General features: G+C 37.8%; 2 protein-coding genes across 3 annotated transcripts in view; one reads left to right on the forward strand and one right to left on the reverse strand.

The window, feature by feature from the left end:
• Positions 1 to 22,783, reverse strand: part of LOC107704556 (parvalbumin-7-like) — a 34,239-nt gene that overhangs the window by 9,304 nt on the left and 2,152 nt on the right. The gene's annotated exons all lie outside the window — the stretch shown is intronic.
• Positions 7,154 to 22,783, forward strand: part of LOC107704554 (neutrophil cytosol factor 4-like) — a 35,820-nt gene continuing 20,190 nt past the window's right edge. The window contains exons 1-7 of one of the 2 annotated variants that reach the window (XM_016507506.1): positions 7,154 to 7,217; positions 7,645 to 7,777; positions 8,543 to 8,627; positions 8,995 to 9,148; positions 13,398 to 13,468; positions 14,010 to 14,137; positions 15,667 to 15,715. In XM_016507506.1, coding sequence (XP_016362992.1) covers positions 7,746 to 7,777; positions 8,543 to 8,627; positions 8,995 to 9,148; positions 13,398 to 13,468; positions 14,010 to 14,137; positions 15,667 to 15,715 — 519 coding nt within the window. In that variant the 5' untranslated portion in view covers positions 7,154 to 7,217; positions 7,645 to 7,745. Of the gene's footprint in view, positions 7,218 to 7,552; positions 7,778 to 8,542; positions 8,628 to 8,994; positions 9,149 to 13,397; positions 13,469 to 14,009; positions 14,138 to 15,666; positions 15,716 to 22,783 lie in introns of those variants that run through there. The other variant, XM_016507505.1, reaches the window with a different exon arrangement.

Genomic DNA, 22,783 nt, shown 5'->3' on the forward strand with positions numbered 1-22,783 from the left:
AGCCGATCTCAGATGCCTGTCTGTGTGACGTCACACAGACAGGCCCCTCCCACGATAGTTTGATTGACAGTAGCGTCTCAGCACAGACTGGACTGGTGTCTTACCTTAGCTCCGCCCTGAGTGAGCTATCATCAGTCCACCATTGTTTCACCGCCGAAGCAGTTGTAGACAAGAATGACTCCTAAGCGATTGAGGTGTTCTCAGCACCACAACAATTTAATAATACTAAGAAATGTGTCTTGAGCAGAAAATTAGCATATTAGAATAATGTCTGAAGGATCATGTGACACTGAAGTCTGGAGCAATGATGCTGAAAATTATATAATAAATAAATAAATGTATGCATTTAGCAGACGCTTTTATCCAAAGCGATTTACAGTGCATTCAGGCTATACAGTTTTTATCAGTATGTGTATGTATATATATATGTATACAGTATTATATTAAATTATTTATTTATATAGTGCTGGGTAGTAACTGATTACATAATACATAATCAGATTTCAAAAATAGAGTACTCATTACTGGATTATATTACATTTTAAATCAGATTACAGTTACTTTTTTATGGTTTATGTGATTACCCCATTAAACCCTGGTGTAATTTTTAATGCACTTCATATGATGTTGATATCAAATAATGGAATATATTTTCATTCTCTCTGTTGTTGTTTTTTTTTTTTTACATAATTATGAGTTTAAAACAAGTTAGGTCTAAAAGTAATCTAAAAAGTAGTCAGAATACATTACGTAAAAAGAGTAAACTAGATTGTTACCAACCGTTTTCATCATGTAATTTGTAATCAGTAACAGAATATATATATTCTGATGGTTTTCATGGGTCAGAACAGGAAATGGAGCCCAAATCTGTCTTCCTCTTAGGGATTCCCTTTTAACACAGCACTTCCCATCTGTTAGAAATCAGAATATTGTTACTGTAACTTGATCTTACATGATTACTCCAGGTTCTCTCTCTCTCTCTCTCTGTACTGTTTGACCCTCTGTTCTCTCACCATGCAAGAGTGTTTCACTATTTCTACCGGCCCTATTACATTACCCTGCCTCAGCAATACTCAAACACGGTGTTGGCTGTGGAAGAGAAAAACGAAGACTGAAAGAAAGGCAGAGGGAGACAGAAATAGAAAGAAAACGGATCCACAAATGGACTGTCCTCCTGCTAATAAATAAGGAGTGATGAGAGGACGGAGAAGAGGGGATGATAATGGTGACTGGTCAAAAAGAACTTACAGTCGTTCGTTCACACAGAACGTGTTTTTCCATTCCACTGCACTGCTTTTATATGTAAACACGCACTAGTCTGATGTGTTTGACCGTCGCACTTCCGCCTTTTGCAGCGTCCCGCTCAAGAACAGTGTTGCCAACTAATTTTCAGGGGAAGTTGCTAAAGGAAGGTTGATTTGTTGCTAAAAGTTGCTAAATGATGTTGTGATGACATTGCGTGATGACGTCATTACGTAATCACGATGCAAAATTGTGTCAAATCTCAGCAAAAACATATATATATATATTTTATATATGTTAATTTAGATTTGTTCGTAGCAATATAAATGCATAATATAATATTAAAATATAAATAACTATTTTTAAATCCATTGAATTATTGAAAACGTACACATTTTTGAACAATTACAATTTAAGTTTTATACTTTAAAGCAGTTTATTAGTAGTTAGTTAGTATGCTGCACTCTAAGAAAAGTAAACAAATAATGCACAATCTACTGTGTTAATATGAAGGCATTTTCTGGATTGATTTTTCCACAGATTTTTGTACCTGCATTTTTAATTACGCATTGTATTTTGTGTTTTCGGGTTACAACGGATAACGGATAATGTCCTGGAAAATTACTAGCACCTTTTCCATTTTTCTGCATATTTTTCTTACAGTGTACTAACTCATCAACAATCACAGGTACAAGCTACTAACAAAGTGTCTCATAAATGAAAAATAACAGTATTCAATTATTATTATTATTATTACTATTAAACAATTGCAAATAGCAGCTAACTTAATTCCTGTAACGTGTGTACTGCTAGGCATCTTTGGTTTCCTTTTTTTGTGTAATTTAAATGGTAAATTGTGCCTTTTTATCGTTTGAGTCACTTATCAAAAGTTGCTAAAAGCTGCCAAATAAATTTTAAAAAACAGCTAAATTTGTTGCTAGGTGCCTTTGGAAGACAAAGTTGCTAGGGTAGTCTGAAAAGTTGCTAAATTTAGCAACAAAATTGCTAAGTTGGCAACACTGCTCAAGAAATGCCATTCTAAAAACACAGCGCTCAAGTTAAAAGTTCAATTCTTAACCTCGCGGTTTTTTTTTTTATAATAATAAAACGAGTGACATGACGTAACAAAATGAGCATTATAATCTGTGATGCCAGCTTTATTCATTATGATCTTGAATATAAAGTAGTTTTGGTCCTATATTGGTCAATGGGTTTCATAGTATTGCCCCAAAACCGGACATATTATGCCTTCTTATTGAATATAACATATAGAAACTAAATAGAACAGCTTTTGTTTCTTATTGTTTCATTATGATAGGAATGTTCTTTTTGATTTATCGCATCAATTGTTTTGTTACCTAATACAACAGTGGTCTTGGACTATAGACCTTACGTAGCTCTGCCCCTTTTCAGCGCTGCACTCATAGTCTTTTATCTTCCGCTTTTTATTTTTTGCGGTGCGTTCCAAACGGGATATATCACCCTCCGAAGGGCACTTCGGAGTAAAAACAATCATGGCTGCCATATTGAAGAGTCGTTCCAAACCGAAGTGCTCAAAACTGGCCACTTCAAAGGGCCCTTCGGAATGAAGGATTTCGAAGGGTACAACTGATGGACACTTCGGCCCCTCATGATTCTTTGCGTTGATTCTTTGCATGATGACGGTGCCTCCATATGGGCACGGGATGATGACACAGAAGGGCACTTCAAGGAACAGTTGTTTGGTCCCCTACACCCTTCAACCCTTCGAAGCTCTCACTCCGGAGGGTAAACCCTTTGAAGGGATCAGGGCATAGGGATGAGCCCTTCTGAATGGAATGCAGGGCTAGTCTACAGACATTTGTTAAAGGGGTCATTTTCCACAAGTTGATATGATTCTGTAGGGTCTTAATGAAAAGTCTATAACATACTTTGGTTACAATTTCTCAATGGTAGTGTAAAACAACACCCTTTTTACCCTATTAAAAACAGCTCTTTTCAGAGCAAGCTGTTTTCTTGCATGCTGCTTTAAATGCAAATGAGCTCTGCTCACCCCGCCCCTCTCTTCCGAGCCGCTCTCTAAGAGATAGTAAACTTTAGACGCATTCATCGTGAAACTTGCTAACTAGCACGTTATTAGGAAAGCAGATTTGCAAAGATTCATAAAAAAACGTATACTCACTTATTCTGTAGGTCAGGGGTGCCCAAACTCGGTCCTGGAGGGCCGGTGTCCTGCAGAGTTTAGCTCCAGCTTGACTCAACACACTTGCCTTGAAGTTTCTAGTATAGTAAGAACTTGATTAGCTGGTTCAGGTTTAATTAGGGTCCGAGCTAAAGCCCTCCAGGACCGAGTGTGGGCACCCCTGCTGTAGGTGAAGCTGGATCACAAATGATTCGCACAAACATAAATGCATTTAGGCAGATCAGGGGAGCATTCCCTTCAGAAACAAACGTAATCAAACATAAAATCATTCTTGTCTACATCTGCTCCTGCGTCGAAACAGTGGTGGACTAATGACAGCTCACTCAGGGCGGTCTAAGGTTAAACACTAGTGTCAATCAACTATCGTGGGAGGGCCTGGGTCTGTGTGACGTCACACAGACAAGAAGCTGAGAATGGCTTGATTTGAGAAAGGGGTGTTCAAACAACATGTTAAAGTGCATTTCGCATCCGATGACCCCTTTAATACATCCGCTTTGAACATTACAATGCTCATTTATTAACTATACAATAAGTAAATCCACTTAACCAGCTAATTACTCTTCAACAGCGATGCTATAGAGCAGTGGTTCTCAAACCTCTCCATGAAGTACCCCCAGCCCTGCACATTTTGTATGTCTTCATCTATCACACCTGATTCTACTCACCAGCTCATTAGAGGAGACTGCAAGACCTGAAGTGGGTGTATCAGATACAGGGAGACATACAAAATGTGCAGTGCTGGGGGTACTTCATGGAGAGGTTTGAATACCACTGGGTTAGGGGATAGAAAATATCGTTTGGTCAGTATAAAAGTAATAGAAGTCTATTGAAAGTCCCCACAATTCACAGAAACTAACGTGTGTGTGTGTGTGGACTGACGTGATGACAAAGAGTACTTCATGGAGAGGTTTGAGAACCACTGCTATAGAGCTACCGCAAAAATGGAAGTTCAAAGACAAAAATCTAAAGATGACTGACCACTTGTTTCTCTGATGCATAAGGTCTATAAGTGTGAATACTGAACACCGTCATGCAATCTCAAAATAAGTAGGGCAAGGGCAAGTAGAAAGTTTTTTTTTTTTTTTGGTCACTGTTGGGACTTAACTAGTCTTTGTTTCTTATATGTAAGCAAAATTTACATTTTTTCTTTTCATATGAATTTATTTAGGTGTAAAAGATGTTTCTCCTGAAGGAACAGACACAAAGAAACACAAAACTGACAATAGTTGACATACAATCTAGGCAAACTTGAGAAACTTGATATATTGTTGCACTCTCTTCTGAAACTCACGCATGAGCTATTTTCTCAGTAGATACATTTGAGAAGCAGGACACTTACAAGTCTACAAGAAACAACTGATATATTAAAGTGATCTCATTTGTGGTGGGTGTGACTGACAGTTTGAAAGTCAACATGAAATAATATTTTACTTACATAATAGCCAAAATAGAATATACAATGATGAAAAATATATGGCAGGACAAATTTATGGCAAACATTTAAGAAATTGGAATGATATTGATATGCGATTGATCATGAAAATTATTCAATAATTTTTTGACAGCCTAGTGAATACACATCTATTCTTCAATGTCATGCATACATAAAGCATAGCCTACTATTTCTAGCACATATGAACAAGTGTAGGCAACATGTGTCCTAATAATACAAGCCCATAACACTGTCTGGGAAACAATCTCTAGATTCAAAGAAGCCCTGTCAGTCAAGTCTTAACACCCTCCTCCTCTCATTTTATGAGAACATATGCGCGAGCAGTAAACATAGGCATGTGTGTAACCTGTAGGTTGAGTTTTTTTCTGCATCTCAATCCTTCACAAGCCTTTAATTCTGCTGATGTTTCTTGGTGGAATAGTTCAACCAAAAATGAAATAAAAATTATCTTCAGCCTCATGCAATTTTAAAACATTTAGCTGTTAATTTTATTTTATTTATTTATTTATTTTATAGGCTAAATGACTAAATTTGATTTGTGAACATTTGAAGTTTACGTGTGTGATTTCTGGCTACAATGGCACCAAATAAAAATGCAAAATTAACTATTGTTTTCAAACAGGTTTCCCAAATAGGTATTAGTAGTATTTAAGTAATATATGTATATGTATATATATATATGTGTGTGTGTGTGTGTGTGATAATAGTATTTTAACAATGAAAAAAGGTAACATTGTGGCCATATCAAAATTCTGTTTTTTTTGTTGTTTTTTTTTAGCGACCTGAATTGGCAACATTGGTTCAACCAATAGCGTGGCTTATGGGTGGGACTATTTGTTTAGCCGACCAATGATAGCTTGGAGCGGAACATTCAATATTTTTGCAACTCCATCCATTTGGTGATACTAGCATTGTGCAGAAATGATAATTTCAAGAATTTGCTTCTCGAGACCCATGGAAGAAATTAACAGATTATATTATTTCATCTTTAAATACTTTAAGCCTGTGTTCACAACCGAGTAGGCCTATGTAGTGCAACAGTGACTACGTTTACATGGACATCAGTAATCTAATTATTTACCTTATTCTAAATAAGCCAATATTATGATTATGGTGTTTACATGAGTTGCTTTTAGAATATTCCTTTCATGTTCCCGTTTTACATGTTATAGTACATAGTTCGATTAATGGCACACGTCATTACGTCCCCACGTGACGCCATCCGACGTCCCTCCGGAATTTCACGTATAAACATATAGTTCATCTTTGTGATGATGCCATGTACAGTTTTGGGTGTTTCATTTTTAATTTTATGAAAGCTTCAAGTGCAGTTAATTATTTGTATGTGCATACGACGGCAGGTGTTGAAGCTATTTTATTTGCCGTCAAACGGTTGAGCACTGCCGTGTGTGTATCCTGTTGCAAAATGCGGCGAAAGGTCCTACACGACGGTAATAATGTGATTAAAGGGTTAGTTCACCCAAAAATGAAAATTAGGCTGTGTTTTACTCACCCCAGAGGCATCCTAGGTGTATATGACTTTCTTCTTTCAGACGAATCCAGTCGGAGTTATATAAAAAAGTGTCCTGGCTATTCCAAGCTCTATCATTGCAGTCAGTGGGTGTTGCAGTCCTTCAGTCCAAAAGAAGTTAAATGAAAAGTGCCCATCCATAAAAAAAGTGTCTCACACGGCTCCGGGGGGTGAACAAAGGCTTCCCTTAGCGGATCGCAGGAGGCCTTTGTTCACCCCCCGGATCCGTGCGAGACACTTTTTTTTATGGATGTGCACTTTTTATTTTACTTCTTTTGGACTGAAGCACTGCAACACCCGCTGACTGCAATGATAGAGCTTGGAATAGCCAGGCCAGTTTTTAATATAACTCCGACTTGATTCGTCTGAAAGAAGAAAGTCATATACACCTAGAATGCCTCGGGGGTGAGTAAAACACAGCCTAATTTTCATTTTTGGGTGAACTAACCCTTTAAGGTGTTTACATGTCTATACTGCACTTCAGTAATGCGACTAAAATAGGAATGCTCCACATGTCTTAATTCGATTTCTGTTTACTTCAATTATGACTTTAGCCGGATTAAGGTAATCAAAAATCTCTGTTTACATGGTAGATACTTAATCAGAGTATTGTCTTAATCGTATTGAAATCGGAGTATTGTTGTCCATGTAAATGTACTCAATGACCTGTCTCACCTGATGACTTGTAGCAGGTGAGCTGCAGGTGAATTCCTTTCATACTCAATAATTAATCAGACGGACTGCCGAACTGAAAGAGAAAAAGATTCAACTACACTACGAGAATGAAATTTGAATTATTAACATTAGGGGTTGGTTTCTTTCTTTCTTCCTTTCTCTCTGTCGTTCTGTCTTTCTTATTCAACAGTACAGAGTTTAAGTGGGCGTTAAACAGGTCGCGTTCTTTCATGATGCACGTCTTGGTCTTTGCGTCGCGTCTCGCTGAGCGTTTTTTATTAGCCTTATTACTCGCGTCAAGTAAAAAAAAACAAAAAACAAACACAATTCAAATTGGCTTCCACTTGAAACAGTTTAAACGCCTCTTCATACCGGTGTTCTCCATTCTGTTGTTTCTGAACCCAATAACGGTAGGGTGATCATACGTGCCATTTTCCCAGGACGCGTCCTGGCCAGGATTTCTATATTGCGCTTTAGTTTGTGAAGTCCTCATGCTAAAGTCCCCCACCGGGACTCTTTCACTTCCCCTTTGGTTTACGTGCAACTGTAAACCCGCCTCAGAAAACCACCAGAAGCTTGACTTCCACTTTACTCAACTAATCACACTCTGTCTGTCTCTGTCTGTGAGCGTCTGAAGAGCTCTGAATCCCCCACCATCCAGCATGTCTCTCCCGCAACAGCTGCGCGATGAAAGGTGAGCGAAATCATCTCTTTATTATTATTTTCTCGTCGTTAATATTCGTGATATCAAAGCCGAGGTTCCTGCGTTGTAGTAGAGTCGCTTTCAGGACGTAGTGTTTGTGTACTATTCCAGTTCAGCTTGTAACTACTTTAAAATACTATGCTGTGGTGTAATTATTATTCTATACAGTAGTAGGCTATACTGTATTGGATGGAGTGTACTATGGAACAACAGATAGTCTCATTTTAGTATAGTTGACTAAACCTATACTACACTAGACAAGACTAGTCCACCATGTCATAACACTATGTGCAGGCCTACTAATCACATAAAAAAAAATGTGGGGTAAATGAGCATTTTCAGTATTTAACACAAGTTTGTTTATGACATAATGCAAATTATCCAGAAAATATTTCAATTTATCTCACAATTTAAAAATATAAATACAATTGTGGGTATTGATTTATCCACATAGAAAAGTATTCTCATCTCAAAAAGTATAGTTTAGACAACTATAAAACATCTGATTTTTGATTATTATTATTAGTAGTAGTAGTAGCAGTAGGCCTAGTAGTAGTAGTGGTAGTAGTATTAATGTAAGTGTTTCAACAAAGAATATAATCTTTATATTGTGTGTACACAAAAAAAAAAATGCTTTTAATGCTGGAGCAGATTATTTTATTGTAAATTCATTACTGTAACATTGATTAAAAAACATATTTCAGGACATATTTTCTGTGCTAATCAAAATGTTTGTAACATTTGTTTACCTGACAGTGATTTCGACCAGCTTCCAGACAACATCCCAGTCACTGCAACCATTGCTGACATTGAGGAAAAGAAAGGTTTCATTGTTTACTATGTGAGTTTCCCCAGACCTGAACCCCTGTAGTTGACCTTTCCTCTAGTCTGCCTGGCTTTTATAATTTGTCTGCCTTATAGTCTGCCTATTACCTGTGATTTATGTTTAACCAACAGCATCCAACTACAAAATACTATTAAATGCCATATGTATAAAATGCCAGTCTTAAATATTGTCAAGGGGACACATTCTTGCATTCTTTAAAAAAAAATTGTTTTACTTGTTTGTCTATGTTCACACCTGTCAGCCTGATGTCTTTTGCCATTGTGTCACTTTCAATGTTTTTAAATTTCATAAACTACTGCATAACATAACTTATGCATACTGCATAAGTTTTTGACTTTTGTTCTTTATCACCTTCTTACAGAGGTTCGTAATTGAGGTGAAGGCCAAAGGCAACAGTAAATACCTGATCTACAGAAGGTATCGTCAGTTCTTCACTCTACACCAGAGTTTGGAGCTTAAGTACTCAGCTGAAGCCCAGCCGGGATACTACACCTGCCAACTACCTACCCTGCCAGGTCTGTGACTAAGCCGCTGTTGCACAGCCTCATCTAAAACAACAGCGATGTAGAGCCCTGGTGAAATCTAGGTTCATTAGCACAGGCCACATACACACTGCAGCTAAATACCGTTGTCCCGTCTCTACTACTGTAGGTGCTTAAAGGGGATGTCTAATGCTATTTCATGCATTCTGACTTATTTACACTGCTAAAGAGTTGGATTCTCATGCTAAACATGACCTCTCATGAAGTCTCAAAAAAACGAATTTGATGTATGATGGAATATTTCACTCCAAATACACTCCTTCAGTTTCGAAAAGTGTTTTTTTTTTTTTTCTCGAGTATGGCCTTGTATGACGTCATAAAGGGCGGAATTCCTTTTATGGGCACTTCTCCCGCATGCACACGTCAACCAGAGTGAGAGCAAGAGCACACCCATCAATGTTGTCAGCAGTGCTGCACAGGACTTGCTCGAGATTTTACATATTGCTTATGACCACAAAATCAACAATGTCACCAAAGAAGTGTGTTTTTGGTTGTGAGGGAAAGATAACCTTGTTCAGCTTCCCAAAGAACCCAGCGTTAAGGGAATTATGTCGATGTTACAGCTTGCTGACGATTGTTACGCAAAAGCTTTGCATGCTCGTGACTCTTTAGCTCCACCCACAGCACTTCTCTCAGAGCTCGACTGTTTTCTGAGAGAAGAGGTACAGCTGTATCTTTCTTTTATAAGTCTGATAAAACTAGGGCTGCCCTCGAGTAAGGATTTTTCTAGTCGGCTAGTAGTCGTTCATTTGAAGCATTAGTCGACTAATCCCACGTTTATTAATAAACCATTTAAATCATTATAATGAGCCTTTAATTGCCTACATAGCCTAATAAGCGCTCAAGTACACGCATAAAGCTTGCCACAGCGCACCGGCAGAAGTAATGATTATGAATGTGTCAGCGAAAAACAGTAAGGAGACTGCATTCAAATTTTAATAATTTGATAAAATAGTGCTTTCTTTGTTTTCAGCTTCAGAGATGAAGTCGGTGACACTGGATCGTCATCTCCACAGTAGTGGATGCGCCTGTATGCATGTTTCATACGGATTACATAATCTGAGAATGTGTTTTCCATTTGAATTGGTTCATTTGAAAGTAGACATTTCACTCTATATAGATATATTTTGAATGTCTGTAAGGCAAAGATATACACAGAGTTTAGCGCTCAAGTTCACAGAGACCGAGACGGCAGAAAGCGCATCATGTTTGCTTTCATTATTTTACAAAAGCACGGTATTGTGAGTGCACACAAACAAACGTAGAGTCTTTACAGATTCGAAAGCTGATTTACTCTCATCTGTATGACCAAAAATTACGGAGTATTTTAAGAGCAAGTGAGCACACCGGCGCCTCCATCTGTCCTGCAGTGAATGCTGTTCAGCTCCACACTCCGCACAGACACTTGAACAGGGCACATTTCTCTAGGTTAACATTAGATTGTGCGGTCATGTAAAGTTGCTAATACAAGTATTACATAAGTTTACATATTTTAGATAATAAGCCATATTTGAGGTTGATGAATGATAGGCGAGCATTTGAATGTCCTGCCCGATGTACTGTATTACCACATAGACCAGCTGTTAACGATCTGTTAGTCACGGACTGCGTGACTTTGCCTGTGGAATTATTTTTTTCTGGGACTAAGCGACTAATAAAATTTTGGTTGACCAAGCCTCTTCTGGTCGACTATTAGGGGGCAGCCCTAGACAAAACTAAAGACTCTTTGGAGATATGCAGGATGCAATACTACTCTATAGGTACTGAGATTGGCGGAAACTGTGTGTGTTATGTCCCCTTTAGTCCCATTTGGAGTGACAGCCACATAACTACAAAATGACTAAAAACTGAAGTTTCATTAAATTTGTGCAGTATGTACAGAACTGAACTGAACAACTAGTTATTTAGATGCATTGTGCAAATTTGTAAAGTCCATTAAAGTTCTTGCTTAAGGTTCACCGCACAACTAGAGCTAGTGGAATTAGTTTCCACATCCTTCAGCAATGCCATGAACTTATTACTAATCCACCTTAAGCAAGGGTGTCCAATCCTGCTCCTGGAGGGCCACCTTTCCACAACCTGCTCCAACGTACCTGCCTGGAAGTTTATAGCTATCCTGAATATCTTGAATAGCTGGTTCAGGTGTGTTTGCTTAGGGTTGGTGCTAAACTCTGCAGAAATGTGACCCTCTAGGATCAGGATTGGACACTCCTGCTTTTGAACAACCTGAGGTCAAGGGCTTCGCTTAAGAGTGCAATGATCATGACTTGGGTTGTCACCAATCTGACGGCAGCCAAAAGTAATCTCTCTAACAATCCGACCCAAGTCTCAAAACTCAATATACAACAAGTATGAGGGGGTACAGGTACTGTCAAGATAAAAGTAGAAGAAACAAGTACAACCATATAGATAAGATTCGTGAAGCCATAACTTCAACCCGTCAACTGATGATCACCTGGATGAGGTTGTGTAGGAGCATTACAGGAGACTTCAAGTCACAAATTTAGCTGTGGAGAGCTCAGAAAAATCTAAGAAGATGTTCAAAAACAACAACAGGCTAGATTGGGGTGCCCTGTCAAGCCCAATTAAACACATCTGAATCAAAGTTAACGAGATCTTCAGGATTACTAGAATCTTCCAGGCAGGTATGTTGGGACAAGTTGGAGCTACACTCTACAGGATAGTCATCCTCCAGAAGCAGGATTGGACACCCCATGGTTAGATGCAGGAACAAATTGTATGGTCGGAAAAATGATTTCAAAACATCAGATCATGGATCACACCATGTGTGAGCCCTTTAGCTACACCACCTTCCATTGTCTCACATTTGCTGTTCCTCCAGAGTCAAAGTTCACTCCTTAGGTGGACTTTGTTCTTTGAGTACTTGAAGTGTTTCCCACAGAGTTACTGATTAACTAGAACTTCTGTGATTGGGATGGAGAACAGCACAGACAAGAGACAGATGAAGGAAATAGCATTGTATTGCCAGGAAAATTAGATGAGTAGCATCCTTTTGACTGACACTGACACTGACACCATTGTCTGTCTCTTCTTGTCCTCATCTACATTCACTTCATCAATCCACACATAAATATTTGCACGCACATGGAAATGCATTTTTCAAATTTGTTTGAATTTGTTTGAAAGGTCCCAAAAGTCTGAGACCGCCTGAGACTCGTCAGAACCAAACATCATCAACAATCATATTTTTAAATGGAATATGAACCAGTACTTGATTCAACACCAACCCTATAGAAGAAGTAATAACACCATCTACGTCATCGTAGTAGTGTTATCTACTCTTGTTTCATTCTGTAGTCTCTAATGTCTTTAACCTCTTTTCTGATCCCTTTTTAATCAGCCTTATGTCTCAGGCCTCTTTCTCTTTGTCTCGTGTTCTTTTTCACTGCCTGTCCCCTTCTCCGTCTTTGACCAAACGAGTATGTGTATAATTGAATTCAAAAGGAAGGAGAGGTTGTTCTTTGGCACCCTACCCACTGTTTCATTAAGGTCACCTAAAGACTGCAAGCCAACAGGCTCCCTGCCAGCTAAACCTGAACCTAGTGGAGCCAAGTTAAATCAAGCCCAATTATATTACAAATTATCCCTGGACTTACTATCTTCATGACAACTGATTGCTCAAGCCAATGAGTAATATTGATTATGCAGTATTACGCAATGGAAAGATAATTGGCAAGTTTATATGAGGACATTAGCAATGTCTGCTCTGATGCACTATAAAGGGATGTCTCTTGCTTTGCTCGTGCCATTCAGATCTAACTAATGCTTAGTTCATGCAGATTTATAATGAAGCTTATTAGAAAGGATAGATAGCTTAAGAGACAGCGGTGAGAATTAGAAGATTTAAGTTGGAATTATTGCATAGCCATTAAAATGATGTTAAAATCGGATTCAAACCAACTTGTATGAATGGATAAATAAAATAAAGTGCTTTTGAGAATGACCCTCTGACTCTAATGACAGACATCTCATCGTTGTTCACTGTGCGCATTATTAACATTTCCGTTCGGTGAAATCAAAAATACAAATGAGAAAGTAATTTAGTGTAATATTTGGGCACACATTACGCTAAGCGCTAATTAGTGTTAGCACTAAAGAGATTCAGAGGCACCCTTTGGCTAGCTTTTGATTGTTTAGTTTACAAACTAATTTGTTTTGAGACATAAATACTTATTTCCGCCGCTTGTTTGTTTCGCCACAGGTAAGGTGTTTATGGGAAACAAAAAGGAGATTGCAGAGAGCAGAATCCCAGAGCTCAACAATTACATGAAGGTGAGTCAGTTTTGAAATTTCTTAAATGTTTTCGGTTGTATCACAGTCATATTGCATTGGTGGGAGTTGTGCTTGGTAATTGTTGCACTCATGTGTTTTAGGGTTTGAAATCTTTGCAGTATTAACAGCACTGTATTGAAGTACCAGAAGAAAAAAAACAGTTCCTTTTTTTGTTACTTCTCTTTTTTTCAAAGCCTAAGTCACTCTCTGTCAGCTTAACTTGTCAGTTTTGATTTAATTTAAGGGTGATTCTTCAACTATGGGAACTTTTGAGCCTGTTAAATTTAAGAAAATGTGTAGATATAAAGCACATATGCATGCAAATGGAGAATTACGCCATTTGTTCTTTATTCTAAAAGTCATGGAAATTCCCACCACAATGTAGTTTTCGTCACATCTCAAATGCCATTTTCTGTTCAGTAGCATTCAATACTATATTTAAATATGACATCCATCTGAAAAAAACCCCCCACATTTAATTTAATTTCCAGCTAAAAACATCCTACTAAACAAGTCTAAACTCTATCTCTCTGTTCTTTAGAGGTTGCTTTGTCTGCCTACCTGGGTACTCTTGGATGATCTGATACGGATGTTTTTCTACCAGACTGAGTCGGACGGCCAACAGGTCCCCCGGGCCCTGCGCCGCTTGCGGCCCCCCACACGCAGAGTGTAGGAGCCTACCCACAATCCCTAATTTCTCCTTCCAGCACTTCACTGTGTACTTTTACAGGATTCTGCTGTTCTGCTAACTTTCTGCTGCCATTATTCAATAGAAAAGTTTTGTGGCTCTGCCAATCATGTCTATGCGTTTAATTTCTTGTTTAATGTGATTGAATCAAGAGCAAATGGAAAATTTAGCTGCTCCTGTGTCTATAAGAGCTCAGTAATGTCTCAGAGTAGGTGGTTTGACAAGATCCAAATCAAATGTTCTAAGACCAATTTATCTGAGCTAAGGAGTTTTTGGAGAAACATCCAAAATTGATTTAAATGAAACCAAAGTTTTGTTTTTGTTTTTAAATATGCTATTATATTGCAATAATTTTACTTTCAATCTTCAAATTAATGTAGAAACAACATAAAGACAAAAAATATTTTTAATATTTGTTTAATGGCATCTTTTTATGTTATTTATGGAAATTGATATTTCTCTCCTAATATTTAACCATTGACTATGGCCATTCAACATTACAGTATAATTGAGAGCTATCAATTTTATCATTAATTATAATTTAAAAAATAACAACTTCTAAATTAAGTGAACTTAAAACAATCTTCACATAAACCCATTATAATAAATGTCATATTTACCTGTGCCCTTAAGCAAGTAGGAAATATACAGAAATTGAATAAAGTAATCAAACACTAAATTCTAAATTAAAAATAGATGAATCCTTAAAGCTACAAAGGTTATTGATTTGCTCTTTTTTTACTTTTGTTCTTTGATGAACAGACATCACAGCAGCTGGATTATTACGTTATTTGGCTGCTATTACTTTAAGAGCTGCCGCTGCTGAATGTGATGCGAATCTGACACACATGAAAGTAGTTTCAATGACACTTTAATATGAAATGATACAGGCTACAGCGCGCTGCCATATTTGTGCATGCAATTGAAGTGCACACGCTACGAGCACAGTATAACGGCTGACAGGACAGAAAAATTCGTATTTACTGACATATGGCCTGACAACATCTCATCTGACCACCGTTCACTGTTGTTCTACTGAAGCTCCTCGTCATCTGTACAGTTTCCGCGCTTGTTTGACTAGCAGCTGTCGCTGAGGCGAAGTGGAGTGCGCATCTGAAAAGTTCCCTGTTTGATGTGTTCGTAAAGACGTTCTGCGTCTAAATAAACGCAATTTTTCTCTAGAAAAAAAGAGACAGAAGCAGCAGTTGTGAGTGGGGTGGCCAACCCTAGCCCCATCCCTGCGTTATATTTAACGCAGTTAAACTGCAAAAATATTTACCTCCTGCGTTAACGCGCTAATTTTGACAGCACTAAATGAAACATAGCCTAAGTCCCCGGAGCTACAAAAGAGGAACTTCTGAGCAATAAAATTCTCATTTAGGTTTGTCAGCCTTTCACTTTGACTGTCTTGTACACGAAAACTCAGAGAAAATGTTGTAGAAACCACTTCTTCTTCTGTTATTCATCTAAAGTTCACAATTCTTTCTTTTCTCTCTCTCTCTCTTACTAGAAAAACCGTAAAGCCCAAAACGGACCTTCTCTCCACACCCAGAGCAGAGGTATACCAGTGTTTCCCTGGAAACACTCTCAGTAACAGCCTACACACTACATACTACACACATACTTACATGGTCAAGCATGCAGGCACCACACAAAGCTCTGACATTTGGTCAGGAGGTTATTACACAACACACCTCAGACTTTTGTTTCAAAACTCTCACATTTTGTCAGAAGATTATGACATAAAACTCTGTGGAGGCTGAGACTCTTCCACGATGCTGCAGTGTCACTTACATTTTGCTTTGCGTGATTCAAAGTGATCCATTTATGTATCTATAATTTGCACAGTTTTATGTAGAAAATATTGATAATTTTGGCCAAATTTGTTGTGACCAAACCTATAAATGTAAGCATTAAACTTGAGCATGTAACTTGTGTTACGGACAGGAATGATATCTCAAATTATGCAGCTTGTTGAGAAGTGTGCTGTTACTATTCATCACACATTTTGGCTAAAAAATCTCATAGGCTTCGATTGAAGGCAGCACCTAAGTCATATTTAGAGACTTGAGGGTGAGATTTTTTGACTTGGGCCAGTAAGCAACCACCCACAACACCCTAGCAACTACCCTGAATACCCTAGCAACTGCACAGCAGTCCACTCAAATCCACTCAGAACACCCCAGCATCCACACAACAAGTCCTGGCAACCACTCAAAACACCCCGGCAATCATGCCAGCGAGTTTCGTGTCGGTAAACACCACAGATTTTTCTTGTGAAAATGTCAAAATCTAGTTTCCTGATACTATGACAGCGTAATTATGTGGTTTTGATTACTCGTCATTTGATAGATGTACAGTGATGTCACTAAATCTGTAACATTCCTCTTATACAGACAAAGAAAGGGACATCTGTGTCTTTCAGTTTTCTAGGTCAGATCTTTGGCCCATTAATGGTTGCTGCCCTGTTCTACTTCTTTTGCTAATTTCTTTATCTTTTTTTCCTGAGCTGCTTTTTTAGGGGATAGTTCACCAAAAAATGAAAAATCTGTGATCATTTACTTACCCTCATGTCTGTCCAAATCTTTCTTTCTTCCATGGAACACAAAAAAAATATATTATACATAAAATACAGATCACTCATTTCCAACAAATTGAGTTTTTCAAGCTTCAAAAGGACACAGAAGCGCCATAAAAGTACATACAACTTTTGCGTTATATATCTGAATTACTGAATCAGTGAGTTGAACTTGTGAACTAGATCAGTTTGATTCATGAACCAGTTGTTAATACTGGGTTTGTGAACCAACTGAACTTACTGAACCAAAAGATCTGACTCAAAATAGCTATTTGTGCATGAATTCGTATAAACAATTTGTTCACGAGTCGGGCTGATCTAGTTCACACGTTTAATTCACCGATAATGAACAAGTCGTAGACTCTTATGATGCTTTTAGGTTGCTTTTGCTTTCTTTCTGAAGCTCGAAAGCCTCAATCTCCATCCATTGTAATTGGATGGAAAAGAGCAACCAGGACATTCTTCATCATTTTTCCTTTTGTATTTTATTGAAGAAAATGTCATACGGGTTTGGAACGGCATGAGGGTTGAATAAATTATGACTATTTCGGATCATTTTTGTGTGCTTTAATGCTTTCTATCACCCTCTCTCTTCCACCTACTTCTCAGTCACGTTCCTTCAGCCTCTCTCTCTTATCTTTCTCCTTGTCTTAATATATTCTCTGCTCTTTTTTCCACTCTTCACTTTATCCTTCGATCCCTCCTTTAATCTCTCCCACTCTTCCCTCAGAGTTCACCCATCAGTCTTGCTTTCTTCTTTCGCTTTCTCACACCATCCTTTAATGCATCCCTCACTCTTTGTCCTCTGGAGTACTTGCACGCCTTCAAGACAGTTTCATCCATTTTTTTCTTTGTGCCTCCCAATGCTGTCAGACCTTATCGCCATTCTATCATTCCATCCACACCAGATGTGACCACAAATAAATGACATCAAACATGATTTATATCCTATGCCCATCTGTAGTTAAGGTCGGAAGGGTGAGCGAATTTTAATGTGCATGTGTGAGTCAAAGTTTAATTGCCAAAAATTTCAAATAAAATAAAATCATGTCTATACCTGCACTCAGTAAGGTGGCGCTATTGTAAATAAACCTGATTTTGCGATGCTGAGTGTACGATTGATTCAACAAAATCTCCTGGCAATTCAAAACTATTTTACTCTTTATGATCTTATTTGTACGTTTTTGTACGTTCTTCTAAAAATCTGACATTTTTGAACAGATCTCACCATATAAATTCATACAAAATTGCCACCTCATAAAATAATTTTCTCATGAGATTGGGTTGATTCCCATTTCCCATTTTCTCTTTGTCTTCCATTATTTAGACAAACAGTTAATCCCAAGTTATTCGAAATGCCATTGGTTGAGCCCAAAGGTCCAATTCTGTAATGCTTTTCAACCTTGACACACTTCCAACACACACATCCCTCTTTTATTATCTCCTCAAAACATTTCTCTCATGATGTCCTGTCCTGATGTAGATCGATGTAACAGGTGTGCTGATAAATCTCACACGGTGCTGGACATTTGTCTTCATACGCTCATGTGAGAGCAAATGATTCAAAGCACGCTGCTCTCCACATGGAGATCACAGCGGAAGAGACTCCTGCCTTATTCTGTTGTGGACATGTGGCCGGGAGAGAGAGAAAGTGACAGATTACACTTCTCATAACACCAGATATAACAACAAAAGTTCTGGAAAGCAAGACTGGGAAAGATAGATATGTAGGTTGTGTCGCTTTGCTGTTAAATATCTGGGAAAGGCTGCAGGTTCGAACTTTAAAGGGGATGATTCATGAACTGTCACTATTGTAGCCTTGAGCAAGATGCTTTTATTTGGGATAAATCAAGTTGTTCCAATCCTGTTTGACTTATTTTCTTCCATAAAGAACAAAAGGAGATGCTCAGCAGGATGTTCATGCTGCTCTTTTCCACAAAAAGAAAGTGTTCAGTGACCACAATCAAAAAACACCATAAAAATGGTTCATATGACGTCCGTGCTATATGCCAGATCTTCTGAACACCAGGTTCGAAATCAGTGGCATCAAAAATCAGATTGTGACATGGCAAGTTTGAATATGTGAAAGCTGAAGTTTAAATGTAAATTTGAAAGCCGGACTTTCAGTGAAAAGTGAAAAATGTTGACACAAAATTATCATATGGCTTCAGAAGACTTGGGATACAGTGTAGTCACGTTGTCCACAGTTATGGTGCTGCTTTGTCATTTTTAGAGTTGGTACCCATCTGCTTTCATTTTTGGAAAAGAGCAGCTTGAACATTCTTCAGAATTTCTACTTCTGCGTTGCCACATATTCTCAAGTCAGAGGGGTTTGGAACGACGTGAGAACGATTAAATTGATCCAGGTTTCTCAAATGACACTGATCCTGTAGTCAACAACGTGCGTTTTCTGATAAAAGTGTCATGTACTGTAGATATCACAGAATCTGTTACTTCATTTGTTGTGTGATGGCTCTGAGAATTATATGGCCATTTCCTGGGACTCATAAGACATAAGACAGAGAGCTTGATTGAAAATCAAAGCCTTTCCTCCGTATCACTGTAAGGAGTTTAGACTGTAAGAGTGAGCCATTATAAAGAGATTGAAGATAATGTTTCAATAGATCTGCTTCCATTAGAGTCCTTCACTTTGGCTATCAGAAATACTGTTACCGGTATGAGCGATCTAAGAGAAGATATTTTAAGCATTATATAGCCACATATAATAACGTTTAAGCATTAAAGTCAGCTATTACTGATTATATGCATTCACAACTGCACATTATTTTACAGTATTTTCACGGTTATTTTCATGGCCCGCTTTGCTATTTCACACCAGATCTTGGCTGATAGCTTGGGGGCGAGAGTCCCAGAGTTCTTGTTTTGGATGGTTATCCGTCTGATAAAAGAGAGGTATTTATTTTAGCATACTTTTTGTTGATTCAATCTCAAGTTCTTAGTATTTCACCCATTACATTTGCAAATTAACGACTTTTATAAGCATATATAAGCAGGTTAATAACTGACACCCATTCTTGGTTAGACTCTTTTGTCATGTGTCATGGCCCCAGAGAGTGATCTCTTCTCTTTATATCCTGCTCTGATCCCCCAGTTGAGAACAGCCAATCTGGGTCACTCATTTAGGTAGGAAAAAAACACCTCCCTCTCCTCCCTTTTGGCCGGCCACATGCTAATGAGCTCATTTCGGAGGTCATTGACTCCCTAATTGAAATCAGAGTGCTTTGTGACCCCCAGAGTCGTGCTATAATTAGAGATGTTCTCTGACTCCTTGATCCCGTGCGGAAATAACTCTCTGAGTATGACCAAACAGGAGAGACCCCTTCAATAGGTATTATTGTGGTTAAATGTGTCTTTTGTTGGCTTTTTATTTATTTTTTTGTTAATACCACAAGTTGACATATTTGGCCAACATAGCTTACACTTCCTTTATCATAAACTTCTTTTTAGGCTTCTTTAGTCGAACTATCTCGGTTTGTTCTCGACCTAGTTCCCTTCGATATCGAGTGCAGCGCAAGCCCTGAGGTCTTCATATCACTTAATTCGTAGTTTTCAGCTAAAATGCCGACTTATTGCTAACTAGATTGCCTGAAAGCACATATATGTCACCCAAGTGTCTATTTAATATGTGTTTTCATCTGGAAGACGTATTTTTAACGCATTAGCTCTAAAATATTACCCTTTGGATGTTTAAAGAACGTTGTTTTGAGATGTTTGATTTAGAATGTCAGTCTGCTCTTTTTAAAATATTTATCTAGTGTTTGTGCACAATAATTCAAATGTGAAGGCTTTTCTAACAAACATCTTGGAGATGTATTCTAGTGCATTAATAGTGTTAAAGTTAAAGGAAAGCTTATGTTTTAGGCTTTGCTTGTTTGTAAACGAATTACACTGCTGTCATGACACTCAGCGGACATTTTGTTTTCTGTTGGCTTGATAATGCGACACTTTTTAGTAGGTGACTATATAAGGTAGAATATATAGAAGAGATAAAAGACCAATCACAATTCAGTATGTAAATGAGTGCAGGAAAGTAGACCAATCAGTATACAAATACTGTGGTTTCATCATCGCTTTTTTAAATGATGAACATTCTATAATGTACGCTGAAATTTCAATCAAAATTTCTTAAAAGAATATTTAACCCAAAAATTAAACTTTCAATGTTTTGTTTGGACCCCATTGACTTCCATTGTATGGACAAAATATTCTTCACAGCATCTTCTTTTGTGTTCCACAGAAGAAAGTCAAACTGGTTTGGAACAACATGATGTTGAGCAAGTTCTGACAGAATTTTCATTTTTGGGTGAACTGTTCCTTTAAGTATAATGTTTACCAAAATCGCTGACTGAAATTATCTTGAAAGTTTGAATGTAGCCTGTATGTTTAGTAGTTCAAGATTGCACGACTGCAGAAGACTGTTGAAAAATAAAAAAAAAAGCAGATGAGTTTCAAAAGAGTGCTACCTTGCAGGGTACAGTGGCAATGCTAATGCTACTGAGAGCTTTTCTCAGCGCTAGGCTAATTAGCACATATATTACATTGGGAAAACAAGGGGAAGGAAATTGCTTTGTCACATTTCCACATAGCAGAGTGTGTTTGTGGCACATTCTGACACATTTCCAAATCTTGTTTAATTTCCAGTGTGGTTTAACCATGTAATGAAAAAGACAAGAGACCAGGCGCAAAAGAAAACGTAGCCCAATATGAGGAAGAAAGGTGTTGTTTTGTTGTTAGTTTTTGATATTAGTCCGACATCCTGCAGTTTGTTGGTTATAACAGGATTTTTCTAGTATTGTCGTGTTGTGTCACATTTCTAAGTGTTAATTTGTACTGCCCTCTTTCAAAAGGAATATCGGAAACAAAATTCCATTCGCTTAAAATAGTCTAATTTTAACTTTACCGTGGTGTGGGTAAAGAAGCCAATTATTACACTGAGTTACTTTCCTGCACTATATAACAAAGTTAGCCCACACAAATGACCCAAAAGCCATTTTTAGGGTTTCAAAGCAGCAGTGGTACTGAAATAGTTTCTTCATCTGATGTTACTGAGCCTGCGCTCAGATACTTGGTCTGTACTGTTGACTTTGTGGAGATTTTCACATCGAGTTTTGGCACAAATTGTATCTTTCTGTTCAGAAGCTGCCTACGAGCGTGCACGGACATACACACATGCGTGCTCACACTTAAAGCAACTGCCAAGATGTAATTAGCTGGTAACATCTAACACGTCTCACCTACACACTCCTACTCATGCAAACAAACCAAGCGACCCACAGCTCAGCAGATTTACAGCATTATCTAAACATACAGAGATGGCGGAGTGAGAACAGATGCCCACTCATGCCCATCACACACACGCACACATACAAGAAGTGTGATTGCGTACAGTTACACACAGAGCTTTGAAACACCAGTATACCCTACAGCGATCCGTGGCCATAGTGCATTGCAGCAGCGTGAGTATTTGAGTTTATATATTACATATATAAAATAATACAATTAAAATATTGTTAGAAAATTAACTATATATATATATTTTTTTTTCTTTTTTTGTATAGCTCTATAGATCTATATTCTTACTCTGTGTCTCTTGTGTGTAATTTTCAGAAGAAATTTTAAAAGAAACATCTAAAACAAAGTTGGTATTTGAACAAATCGTAATTGAGAGCTCCATTCCATCTCTTGAGATGCACAGGAGCTTTTCTGCAGTAGTTGACCTTGGTTTCTTTTGATTTAACTAAGCTTGAAGGACTGACATTGACATTGGAGGACGCACACGTTCTCTCCAGTGTTCTCCTCTCTATCACACATCACTCCTCTTCATCACGTATATCTCACATCACACTCTCCTCTTCTGTTATGCATTTCCACTTATTCTTCTGTATCACTTTCTTTTTGTTTTCTGTTTTTTTTGTAATTATGATGTGTTAACACAGCCTGTACTTAACAGCACTTTTTTCACAGAATTTGTTTTTCTATTATGTTGGGGACCTTCCATTGACTTCTGGTGTTTTATAATATATATATA

The sequence above is a fragment of the Sinocyclocheilus anshuiensis genome, unplaced genomic scaffold (assembly GCF_001515605.1).
Source record: "Sinocyclocheilus anshuiensis isolate Anshui unplaced genomic scaffold, SAMN03320099.WGS_v1.1 scaffold2038, whole genome shotgun sequence".
NCBI lineage: Eukaryota > Metazoa > Chordata > Actinopteri > Cypriniformes > Cyprinidae > Sinocyclocheilus > Sinocyclocheilus anshuiensis.